The sequence below is a fragment of the Talpa occidentalis genome, unplaced genomic scaffold (assembly GCF_014898055.3).
Source record: "Talpa occidentalis isolate TD23 unplaced genomic scaffold, MPIMG_talOcc4v2.1 talOcc4.7, whole genome shotgun sequence".
In the NCBI taxonomy this organism is placed as follows: domain Eukaryota; kingdom Metazoa; phylum Chordata; class Mammalia; order Eulipotyphla; family Talpidae; genus Talpa; species Talpa occidentalis.
In genome coordinates this window covers 25,401,145-25,414,235 of record NW_023605083.1, presented here as the reverse complement: position 1 = coordinate 25,414,235, position 13,091 = coordinate 25,401,145, and the positions used below count along the sequence as shown (strand labels likewise).

Genomic DNA, 13,091 nt, shown 5'->3' with positions numbered 1-13,091 from the left:
TGCCACAATGATTAGATTTAATTGATTAGCTCAGTATCAAAATGGGTGAGATTAGAAGTTTGGATCAAAGTCCTGCTTAGCTGGACTGACCAGTTTACATATGTCAAAGTGTTGGAATTGGTTTTTTCTGCATGGCATGACCAAAGTAATATGCAATTGCCTGTTAATTTGATATTCTTGAGTGTTTTTTATTGCCTTATCACCTATCTTAACGCTCAGTAAAAATAACTGAAGTGGTTTCTGAGCACTTAGGTTTCCATCCAGGCAGAATGAGTCTTTAAGATACCAGCACATTTGAGTGTTGTTTTAGCATATTATAACTACACCTGTTAAGGCATGAAGTGCATTCACTTCATAATAGAGATTGTAAAATATCTTTTATAGAATTTTTTTTTGGTTTGTTTTTTATAAAATGAGGCTGTTCATAGCATTGTTGTGGTAATCTCTATAAAGTGCCCCTTTTGAAGTCTATTCTTGAGTTTCGCTTACACGGGATTTTCCTATGTAGAGATTCCTTTCCCTCCTTGCCTCTGTCGCTGACTTTTGTTCATATTGCTGCGTCTGCAAGGAAGATGGGTAACCACGCCCCTGGCTTTGTCTCTGGACATTCCTAAATGGAAAGTATAGAATTGACATTGACTTGGGAATTGGGAACCCAAATTGTCTTTTTATTAATTTGTTTTGTTTTTAATCAATTTTTGTAAGCTCAGGCATCAACTGGTAATATTGATAGACGATGTGTTTGCAATCACATGATATAGATAACTATTTAAAACACCTTCAGGTGGCAGGGGACATGGTGGCAACTGTCACATCAGCATCAGGTCATTACAACAGGTGCTAAGGAACTGTCCAAGGTTAGCTCAAATGGTACCGCCAATCACAATCTGCTTGGCATTATTATGTAGCCATAAAAGGGAAGGGGCTTTGGAGGGTAGTTTAGGGGAGGATAAAGCACCAGTTTAATGAGAACCTGCAATGTGAAAGCACACCAACCAGAGACCTTCATCACCTTGAAAGAATCCAGAGCATGATGGGAGACTGTGACCCCTCCTGCCCTTGGGGTAGACTGCCACCTAGCTTCCACCTCATAGAATAACATGGCAGAATTAGGTGTAAGTATAGGACATGCAAGAGAGGTCTCAGAGAGTGCTAAGTCTCAGAGAGTGCTACTTTAAGGAGGAATTATGTTTTCATCTTCTCAAATATTTTATGACTTGCAAATATATTGACACCTAATTGCAATAATAATTCATTGAGTGTATGCTAAGTACATACACTGACCTCGTAGCTTTATGAAGTGGTTTGCAAACAATGCTATAGCCAGCCTTATGAACACAAAAGAATACCCTCTTTTACATCTTGGGGACTGTATATATTTCATATAATATTGGAGTATATGTATTGAAATAGTCATCTTACTGTGGTGGCCCTGTGAGATTGGGACTGTCACTGTCCCTGTTTTGCAGAGGGAAGACCAAGTCATAGAGACCATTTGCTCAAGATCAATAACTAAATTCTCTGCTATACAGTGACAGATCAGGGATTCAAACCTGGGTCTTCAAATTCCAGAACCAGGTTTTTGAAATCTAATATTACATTGCATCTCAAATCTAATGCCTAATGGAATTTTAAAAATCAGTTTAAGGATTTTAAGTAATGGAAAAGCTTGATTGTAAGGTGGTTTTCAGATAACACTCTAGCTATGCAGAGGCATATTCATAGAATATGTCCTTTAGAATAGCTTTGATTCTATAATTTATGGTCCTTCAAGCTTTTTAATGTACTATTCATTGAAGTGGTGATCCATTTCCACTAGCTAGATATTGGAAATTGGCTTACTCATTGTCTCACTTGATTTTCTTTGTTGGCCAAATTTGTGACTTATTTCTGATTTGTATGGAAAGAATGGTGGGATTAATTGACTTTCTCTCATTAATTAAAATAGTCGCCTGAGTATAGAGTCTGAGCATTCCAAAAATGAAAGCTTGAGGGACTGGTAGCAGGGAGGATTTCTTTTCTGGGCTTTTCTGTCATTGTTCTCTGGACATGGGAGCTGGGAACTCTTTGATGTCCATCACTTCTTTTTGACTTTGTAAACATTTTCACTCTGGGCTGGCATAAACAGGAAATTTCACTCTTGGGAAATCGTAACCAAAGTTTCTGCCAGCTACCTACATGCATTTTTTAATAAGAAAATTATAAAATAATTTCAAAAACTTCTAACACTTTTGGGAACAGCTTTTCATTCTGGACAAAAGACTGGATTTTAAGCATTAAACATTTTATATAAAAGCTGTTTCGTCAGGAGACAATTGAGTTACTTCCTTGAAAAGTGAAAGGTATTGTACATTCGATGCCTTGAGCAAACAAAGTGGAGTTAATATTGATTCTGTATTATTATATATTTTTTTAATTAGTTAAGGGGCTCAGGGGAGGAACCTCATTTTCTTAAATGTCTTAGTAAAGGAAATGACTAAAGTTGGTTTTTTTCACCTCATTGTACAAAACAAAAATAGTGTTGCTTTCTAGCTATAACCTTAATATAAGGATTCTGTAGAGATGATATTAAGGATTTCCTTGTCAAAGGGGCTGTTATTAAATGTAAGAAATTTTAAACTATTTTTGTGTATAGTACAGTTGAAACTCTCATAGGTAAATATAAAATGTGACATAATCTTAGCTTTTCATTTAAGCTGTTTTTGTGGCCCACAGATCTTAATAGGGTATGACATAAAAATATTTAAGAAATGGTGGATGACAGATTTTTTTTCATGACATCACAATATCTGCTTCAAATTTCCCCTTATACCTGCTGTATACTATAGACGCCAACTAGGCAGAATGCAAAACATCTAGACAAGTCACGGAATCATTTGTTTCTTTTGTATTTTTGTGACCCAAGCCCAGTTAAGAGTTTATTCTTTTTTTGTTTTAAAGATTTATTTTTATGTATTTATGCATACAAGAACTGGAGTGTAGGCCAAAGTTGTGGGGGGTGAGAGAATTCACCAGAGACAGAGTGGGGAGTAGAGCAGGCAGATTTACTGAAATACACTGGTTGAGACACAGAGGTCTGCTGTCCATGTGGGTTAGCCGCCTGGCCCAGGATTGAACTAAGGCCACAAAGGTAATAGCTCTGAGACTTAAACCTCTAGGCCACCAGGGAAAACTTGCTAAGGGAATAGGAAAGTTGAGCTAATGATGTCAGGATTCCTCTTCATGATACCAAATGTGGGAAGAACATTGCAGATGCTGACCTCTCTCGACGTTTCCATGTCTTAAGCTGTTTGAGTCCTAGAAGACACAGTCCACAAATCTCTAGGGTGTGGGCCTTGGCTCATACCCAACTTTAAATAACTCTCTGCAAGTTGCTAATAAATCATACCCTTGGCCTTGGATAGTAAAGAAAAATAAAAGTAAGAGGCCTCAGTACTTGAGCTTTGTAGATGAGGAGGAGAAATAGGGAGGGAAATGCTGCTGCATAGCAGAGCCAGCACAAAGGCCTTCCTGCATCCATTTCCTGGTTCACAAGTAATATTTGACATTGTTGTTTTGCAGAAGGCTGAGGAGAATGCGGAGGGAGGAGAATCTGCCCTGGGACCAGATGGAGAGGTAAGAAAGTTCGCACCCAATTCCGCTGTGTTCTGCTGAATCACATGCCCCCCACCCCCTGACCTTGCAGCACCATTCTCTGTGTATGTTGATTTTATTTTTACTCAGCTGTTCATTTTTAAGTAAAATAGTAGTACATTTGCATAATAGAAAATTAGAATCATATAAAAGGAATACACTGTAAAGTAACCTGTTTCCATCTCAGACTGCCAATCAACTGAAATTAAGTTTTTTGTGTACCTTTTCAAATTTTCTGTGCACACATAAGCATATGCTTCTGGATACATAGACTGTTTAAGAGTCCAAAGTAATGCTATAATTACATTTGCCTGATAAATTATATAGAAACAAAATATATGACCTGGTTTGAAATTATAAAACTCCATATGCCAAAAAATTTATACTTTTTGTTAACTAATTTCTTGACACTTTCTGTAGGCTTACAGTATAGTTTCTCTTTACGGATGATGCATCAGCATATTCTTCAATTTTATTTCCTCCTATTTCCAGTATTCTTCTGAGTCAGGAGACTATATTTATTGGATTTTTTTTCCCCTGAAAAACCGATTCTTTGCCAATGGTTCCCACGAGGAGACAGCCCAGAGCAAGAGGGAAAGGGAGCCCTTTCAAACTACGTTTCCTCCTACAGATCTGATCAACCTGGTTGGAGGGTTGGGGAGAATGGAAGCTCCCCGCTTCCCATCCCAGAACCACTGTGCCTGTGAGATGTGCTGTGAATGTCAGCAACCTGGGTGCAGATAAAAGGCTGAAGTCACTATTTAGGCAGAAACCTCTCGAACAATAAATGTTGCTTAACCACTATAATCCATCACAAGGAAAGAAAAGAAGGGGATAAATGTCTAATGTGTAAGAAACTCTCAGGGGGCTGTTATGGGGGATGAACCCTATATATTAGAGCACTTAGAAACACCTCTTATTTGTAAAAGCCCAGCCTTACCTAGGCATGCCTCGCATGGATCTGTAATTAACAAGCATACAGGGAGGGATTTAATGTGTTAGTGTGATAGCGCTCTTATCTCTTATTAGCTCTTGAGAAAATTGGCTACTGATCTTGGGATTGTGACATACACCTTTTTTTTCTCTTTTAATCTTTGTGTGTGTGTGTGTGTGTGTGTGTGTGTGTGTGTGTGTGTGTGTGTGTGTGTGTGTGTGTGTGTGTGTGTGTGTGTGACCTCCCCGGTGGCCGGGGATCCAATCGGTGCTGCAGAGGCTGCGGACAGCCTCGCAACCCAGCGCTCAACCGCTGCACCACCAGGGAAGGCCCTTCTCTTTTAATCTTAACACATGTGTATTGTGTTTGCTGAAGTTGGCAAAGTGGACATCTTGCTTGGTTTGTTTTGAAATAATGTTCTTATTACACTCTGCTGTGCTCATTCAGTGCTTTTGCCAAGGTTCTAATTCCAGCTACAGTGATTCCCAATTTTCTTTGAGGCATGACATAAGCAATAAAGCTAGCTGTATTATAATAGTTCAAGGCAAAGGAATATGATTTTTTCCAAAGGAGATGATGACGAAGGGTAGATTTCCTTCTCTATCTTGTGAGCAAAAAAATGACCTTTTAAATTAATGAGGAAGTAGCATCATCTTGGCCTGTAAAGTAATGGTGCTCACAGCCTTTTCTTTAGCACACATCCCAGGAAAAAACAAAGACAGTCTGGAAAAAGCCTTTTCTCATTTAAAAGATCACTTTTATGTATAATCACTAATAAATTGTTTCTCACAATGCTTTGTTGAGGGGGAAAGTACCTTTTTTTTTTTTTGGTCACTTCCAATGAGATGTTGAAGATAACCTACAGTCTGCCATTTTTCCTGTCATTTTGTTGTAACGTTCAACTAAGAATAATTTAGAAAAAGTCTTTGGAATTAATGAATTATCTAAATAATGAATTTTATTACTTTTAAGGAGCTAGATAACTGGAACTACTCACAAACCCAACATTTCTAAGTAAATGTCTCACCTAGGGGTCTGCTCTGAGGAGAAGAGTCACCCTGTAATCAGTAGCATTCATTTGCATAGGATTACCCCATTTTTAAGCCTTTTAAAACAATTTGTTCTCTACAATAGGTTAAACCCAGCCTCTGCAATTTCATTTGTTCTCTTAATTTTCTGAGCAAACCATTTTTCACAGAGTCTAATCGTGAACTTCAGTTCAGTCTGCATTAATTCTTCAGATTTTAAAGGAGAAGAGCTTTTTTCCTACCACATTCACAGGTACCAGTGGGTGTGCTGGATAACCTGGTAGTTTGGTTTGGGATTAAAGAAAATGGTCCTACCGAAGCCAAACCAGCCATTAATGAGATTATACAAATTATGATAACTGTTCCTTTCGCTCTTTTCGCTGAAACCAGGACATTGTAATAGTTTTTATCTAGGGAGGCCATGAAGTGGTATTATTTGGAGGCTGGGGACACTTAGTTGCAAATGACAAAAAACAACTCTGGTCTGAGTAGGAAGAGACTGCATTTATCTGATATTGGATACCTTATTAGGCAGCCTGAAGATTGGTGACCTAACTCAGGGCTACCCCACATACTATGCTCTACAGCTGGGCAGTGAGGCCGTGGCTAGCTCTGGCAATAAGCAGGAGCTTGACATGGCCACTTCCAGTGTATTGGCCACGACTGTGGTCTGCCCTTCCACTTGTGTGTCTGTTAGTCTTCACATTCTTGAGCTTTTAGCTCCTAGTTCTTTGCTGAGTGAGTGTGTCCACCCAGTAGTGCTTAGCACCTGTGCCTGCAACTGAGCTGCAAGGGGAGCAGGTGCTTTCCATTTCTGTAATAGGTGGACTTCTACTTCCCATCAAGACTCTAGATGGTGAAATTTCCAGTCACAGAAAAGGCTTCAGATCCTGAGTGGCCAAAAGCTGAAAAACATCCAGCTCAAAAGTGGGAGAACTTGTTAACGCCAAGCAGTGATATGTTTTTTTCCTCTCTTCAGCCTATAGATGAGAGCAGTCAGATGAGTGACCTCCCTGTTAAAGTGACTCACACGGAAACCGGCAAGGTCCTGTTCGGGCCAGAAGCACCCAAAGCAAGTCAGCTGGATGCCTGGTTGGAAATGAATCCTGGGTACGACATTAAAACAGAACTGTTGGTGGTTTTGTGCTTTTTTGGGTTTTTTGGTCCTTGTTAAATCTTGGGACTCAAACAGCAGGACCTTTGAGGAAGTGCTTGAAGTTGTTACCTGCATCTGTCATTTGTGCATAGAACATGCTCATTAAGTCACATGTATAGTTTTCTAAATTAAAGCTTTAAGCCCCTTCTTCTCTATGCCTTTTCCTTTAGTTATGAAGTTGCCCCTAGATCGGACAGTGAAGAAAGTGATTCTGATTATGAGGAGGAGGTATGTATGTCTTTCTCTTTGGAGTTTCTTTTTTTTTTAAAAAAAAGATCTATTTATTTTTGCATACAAGAGCCAGGGTACAGGCCAGAGATACGGGGGGTGAGAGGATTCACCAGAGACAGAGTGGGGAACAGAACAGGCAGACTGAGTGAAATACACTGCTGAGGGGAGCAGCGGGCAAGACAGGAGAGGTCTGCTTCGCCATGTGGGTTGCTCCCTGGCTGGCCAGGGATCGAACTCGTGCTGCAGAGGCTGCGAATTGCTTCATGATGTGGTGCTTAACCCCTTGCACCACCAGGGAGGCCCTCTCTGGTGTTTCTTGATTTGAATGTTTATGGATGAAGAAATTGCTCTCTGTCTGCAGGTCTAGCCCCTGTGTCCTTCTGTCATTTCTTCTGCCAGCGCTGGCCTTCAGGTGGCTGAGGCTGACAATTTGCCAAAGCTTGGCTGGCACCAGCCTAGCAGTACACTGACCTTGTTGGGGCTCCTGGCCAAAGGGGAAACTTGGCAAATTCTAAATTTATTTAGAACCAAGAAAAGAGAAGCTGACATTAAATAGGAGATAGTGGGCAGGTCTTCTGGGGTGAACGAAAGATGGGTTACACTGGGAAAGGCAATCCTGTGCCTCCAAGCGGCTAACACTGAGGGTGAGCTGCCTAAATATTTCTGAAGTCCTTCAGGCCTCAGAGTCTATTTGAAGTTGAAAGTCTGGAAACAGATGAAAAGGGCAATGTGGGCTTGGTTTAATGAGTTTATTGATCCTCTTGGTTTCTTTTTAAATGTGATTCTTGTTTGAATCTTGGGATATACTTGTTAACCAAAGAGAAGCACATTTCTCAGTCTCTTGGAAGGAATACTTAATCTATCTTGGACCTAAAATGATAACTTGGATATTTTAATAGAAAGAAAAGAAAGTGAAGGTATTTTTTAGATCAACTGCAAAATGCTTTATTATTACAAATAGGAAGATGAAAAGATTTTTATCTCTTTTATTAGAGTGTTGTTAGTGTGTAGTCACTAAACCCGATGTTTCCCAGTATAAACACACTTAGTGCAAAGAGCACCATGGCACAGAGGCCGTGGCCCTGGCAAGGCAGCATTGCCAATAATAACTCACCAGAATGTTAAGACAATTGTTATTTTCTACTAATTTGAGGAAATGTGTTTTCTAAATTAATTGTCTATGGACACATTGCTTTTACAAAGAGGAACAATAATAAAAGTTATGTTTTTTAAAAACCATACCATTAAAAAGCAAATACTTTGGGTCATGCCATTATTTTTAACAGGCAACTCTTTATTTGAGATATTTGAAGTTTACAAAATCAATTTAAATTTTTTTTTTTTGTTTACCTGGATAAATATGCCCATTAAAAAAAAAAAAAAAAAAAAACCCTCAGAAGAATTCTCATCAAGTAAGAGACCTGGGGAGAAATGGAGATAAAAGTAGGCTCTTAACCCCCAGGTGTCCCCATTAGACTCACAGCTGCAGACAGCTCAGTCAGGAATAGGGTGAACTGTGACCTTGGGATCCTCAGACATGGGTCCTCGCCTCAGGTCTGCCACTTGGGCTGAGTCATGTCCTCATCTGAAAAATGAAAGATATGTGCTGATTCCTCAGTGTACCCCCTGTGCCTCAATGATCTGTTTTCATTGTTTTGATTTTTAGCATTAATATCATGTCCATTATATTTTTTCATCCAAGATTTCTAGGCAAGGATTGTTGTTTTTAAATCTGTTTTTAGAGGAAATTCTACTGGAGCTTCTAGAAAGATTTCACCTTCAACATGAGTGCTTAGTAATGTATGTAATGAATTCCTAGTGAAGCTTTCAAACAGGTCAGCAGAATATAGTACCCAGTTAGGAGTTGCCAAGTTCTTGACATTGTCCATTGAAATATTCAAAATGTGTGATGTGAATTGGCCAGAGGCGCACAGGTGAAGCAGTGTGCTCACCACTGCAGGCCCTGAGCTGTGAAGGCATGTGGGACCATCGATGGCCCACTGGCATAGCAATGAGTGCGTGCTGTGAGGAGGGTTCCAAGATCTCCAAAGTCTGACTTGAGAAGGATATAGAGTACCATGAAGGAAGGGAGAGCAGATACAGTCTACAGGACTCTGTGATAATCAAACAGTGGTTAAATGTCCATCTTTCCTGGTTTTCACATATTTATACGTGGGTCCTAGGGGATGCTCAGAGGTTCCTTTGTTTTCTCATTCACAGGTATTAACAGCAATGGAGTGGTTTGCATTACCTGGTTGAGCAATTTACCTCTTCTCTTCATTGTATTTACTTCGTTTGTGACTCTAATCTTCTTTTTAGAAAATGCCAGTTAATAGAGATCCCCTTGCTAAAATGGAATCTCCCCCAGATCTTTGTATTTTTGTTCCTTCCCCAGGATGAGGAAGAAGAGTCCAGCCGGCAGGAAACCGAAGAGAAAATACTTCTGGATCCAAACAGTGAAGAAGTTTCCGAGAAGGATGCCAAGCAGATCATTGAGTGTGTTTTTCTCAGTGCTCTCCCTTGCAAATGCATTTTATGAGGATTATGCCTTATGGAATTTCTTTTAGAAAGTTTGTTTAAGGAAGGAAGCTAACTTCATGCCCTCACTGCACTTGAAATGCTGCTGTCAGATATCACCCTCCTGCCTGCAAGCTCCACGCAGCTCATCTCCATCCACCCTAGGCCCTCCATCCTCTTCCCTAAATCCCTACCTCTAGCACAGGCTCGCCCCTCACTTCTCACCTATTATTTGCACTTCTGTCCTAGACTGAATTTATCAAACTTGCCCTCTAACTGACTGCTTCGTGCCCCACCTTTCCTTCCTTGCTAATGGCATCAGCTCTCTCCCAGAAACCCACCTGAGAAATGCGTCCCTTCTCTGTCTCCGTGGCTGTACCCCATCAACCACTAAGTCCCGTCCAATCTCCGAAACACCCCAGGACCCCCACAACCCTCTCTTCCTGCCCCCCTTTCTGAGTGCCCGGCTCCAGTAGTCCTCTCTATTAGTGGGCCCCAGCTTCTTACTTGCACAGCTCTAATATTCAAAGAAAACTGTTGTATAACAACATGCAAAACAGAACGTTTCAAAGCAATGAGACTTAAAAATAAAAACCAGAAATAGACATTATTTTCTCCTTTTAGTCCAGGGCTGTGTCATTCTGCCTCTCCTCCTCCACTGAAGGTTTTTAGAAACCCTCGATGGCTCCGTATTGCCTGTAGAGTAAAAGACTCGCTCTTCACCAGGCATAGAAAATGGAAGACTACCTTTCCTCTTTCTTACCTCTTGAATGTCTTCTTTGGCTGCCTCTTAACTACCTCCAAGCTTGGATCGTGTTCTGTGAATAGGATTTATCTTTGTATCCTAAGAGCTTAGGAGAGCTTCACTGGCAAAGCATGGATGTGCAGGTGTTCGCATCATGCTCGCATATGTCACTTGAGATCAGAGGCTTGCATTCACACTCTGGCTGCACTACCTTATGTGTGACACAGACAAATTAATTACCCTCTTTGAGCCTGCAGTTCTGCATATGCACCAAATGGGGATGGTGATAAAGTGTCCACCTTGTTTAGTTTTGTAAGGAATGTAGGTAAGTGTGTTTTCACTGCAAGACCTGAAGTAGGTGATAGATAAACTGCAGCTGTCCTGGGCTCTGCATGCATCTGTTGGAATGAAATCAAGTAATGCTTGCACCACAATGCCTGATCCCCCACTTTCTCTGTCTCAGGACGGCAAAGCAAGACGTGGATGACGAATACAGCATGCAGTACAGCGCTAGGGGCTCCCAGTCCTACTACACCGTGGCCCATGCCATTTCAGAGAGGGTGGAGAAGCAGTCTGCCCTCCTCATTAATGGGACCCTGAAGCATTATCAGGTGAGCACCATGGTCTGTGTTTGCTTGGCAAGTCATGTTCTCTACCTGATTAGGACTGGAGTATGTCATGTTTTCATACTACTCATGAGGTTTGATGATGGTGAGGACTTTTGTTTGTAACATTAAGATTCTGTCCAGTGTGCCTATAATTCTGGTTTTAGAGCACTTCCGTTTTGCCACATTTACTAGGGCATACCCATTTTCTCTCTTTTGATCTTGAGATGAACTGTGTTTTGAGAAAGCCTGGCTTAAGATTTGGTCATCACCGGTCTTGTCAAAATGGAAGACCCAGCTACATTCTGTGAGTTTAGGGAACATCTGTGCCTCATATTAAAGTAAATGAAGTATTTCTTCAAAAATTTTCAGGGGTGGGAAGAGCACAAGGGACTATGGTGATGGTACACAGGTGAATTGGTGGTGGGAATTCCATGGGGACTATCCAGAGATGATAAAGCATGCATTGTATAAAAATGAAGAATGATGTAAATATATATATAATAATTTTTTTTAAATTTCAATCATCACTATAGTTTAATGCTATGGATATAGTCACCTAGGAGTCACCATCCACCACATTTACACTTTTTAAAAAGGTGAGCATCCGTGCTTTAATGAAAACTGGGCTCTAGACATAACAGATGCTTCATTTGACCTGCTGCATAGAGGTCAGCTCCTATCTTCTGTCTCCTGCCACTTTATAGTGTTTCCGGAAATGTGTTCCTTAGAACATTTGTCCCATGAGATGTTCTCAAAAAAGAAAATAGGTTTATGGTTAAATAAATATGGAAAATACTGCCAGCTGTAACTAGGATTACCATGTGATTTACTGTCCCAAATTCAGATTCATATGAGAGTGAATAGTGGCCCTTATTATTGATGGCAGTCATAACCCAGGTATGTCTGGAGCCAATCAGGCCCATGGACAGTCCGCACATCCCTGACTCTGCAGAGATACATATGTGATCTGTTACCGCACATCAGTGCCCTGCAATAAAATACCTGCAGCTTCTCATTTCTACATTTCTCCAACTACCAAGCCTTATTTTTATACATCACTGGCTAGTACCCAACAAAATGAGTATCTTTTAGAATACACTTTAGGGAATACATGTTGTGGCTGACAGTTCTCAAACTTTTTAGGCTGTTAAAAACTTGTCTCCATGTCTGCTCCCATTGCGCAGGGATGAAGGATACAGTAAGTCCTATTACAGAGCCGTCTTGATTTGTGTTAAAATGCCAGCTAGCTGTTATACTGCTCACTGTTGTTTCTGCTTCATTAGTGCAAATGTCAACGCAATATAAAAGGCAAATCCTGCCTTAATGTTATTAAGAGAATCACTTTGACCTCATGATAGGTTTTGGGAACCCTCTGAAGTCCTTGGAGCACACTTTGAGAATCACTGCTCTGGCCTTAGTAAATTCACATTTTCTTTTCAGACCACGTACTTTCGTGAAGCTCAAAGTGGTTTTCATCTTATTTGGCCTCTGTGACCTACATGTAAGAGCCTAGTTTGTTCTAATAAACTTTTTTATATGTCTCTTTATGGGAGATGCACTTTTTGGGTTATTCGTAACTTTTCATGCCACATTGAATTCTCCTTACTGTCCAATACCCTTTTTTTTTTTTAAAGATTTATTTTTATTTATTTATACAAGCACTGGGTACAGCCAGAAGTGAGGGAGGGTGAGAGAATTCACCAGAGCCAGAGCGGGGAGCAGAACAGGCAGAAGGACCGAAGTACACTGCTGAGGGGAGCAGCAGGCGGCAGGAGAGGTCTGCGCATCATGCAGGACCCTCCTCCGGTGGCCGGGGAGCAGCTGGGGATCGAACCGGCACTGCTGAGGCTGCAGGCAGCTTCGCAACTCAGCGCTCAACCGCTGCGCCACCAGGGAGGCCCCTCCAATACCCTTTTAAGCACCCGTCATCATTGTTTTTTGTACCTATTTCCTCCTAACTCCGTATCTAAATTTCATACCCTCTCCCTCCACTAGGCTACTGTAGATCCCTGAGCATCTCATGCTCTGTCCCTCTTTGGGTTTTTATGTCTTGAGATTCCAAATCTGCCTGATGAGGTCCTTTCTGTTTCTCATTAACCAGTGACTCAAAACCTATCTGGATCCCTCTGACCATGAGTAAGCTACCTATTTTCTTGCTTCTTGACAAGTTGTGGTATCATGAATATTTATTTAACCTTGACATAGCTGAGGCCTTCCTGCTGTTTCCTGGAGAGGCACA

The 13,091-nt window shown here is 40.8% G+C and overlaps 1 protein-coding gene across 6 annotated transcripts in view; it reads left to right on the top strand.

Annotated features, from left to right (window-relative positions):
* SMARCA2 (SWI/SNF related, matrix associated, actin dependent regulator of chromatin, subfamily a, member 2) overlaps positions 1 to 13,091 on the top strand; it is a 209,659-nt gene that overhangs the window by 85,506 nt on the left and 111,062 nt on the right. For all 6 annotated transcript variants that reach the window (XM_054689093.1, XM_054689094.1, XM_037491951.2 and 3 more), the window contains 5 exons: positions 3,562 to 3,615; positions 6,575 to 6,705; positions 6,922 to 6,979; positions 9,378 to 9,478; positions 10,708 to 10,855. In XM_054689093.1, the coding sequence (XP_054545068.1) occupies positions 3,562 to 3,615; positions 6,575 to 6,705; positions 6,922 to 6,979; positions 9,378 to 9,478; positions 10,708 to 10,855 (492 nt within the window). The remainder of the gene's footprint in view (positions 1 to 3,561; positions 3,616 to 6,574; positions 6,706 to 6,921; positions 6,980 to 9,377; positions 9,479 to 10,707; positions 10,856 to 13,091) is intronic.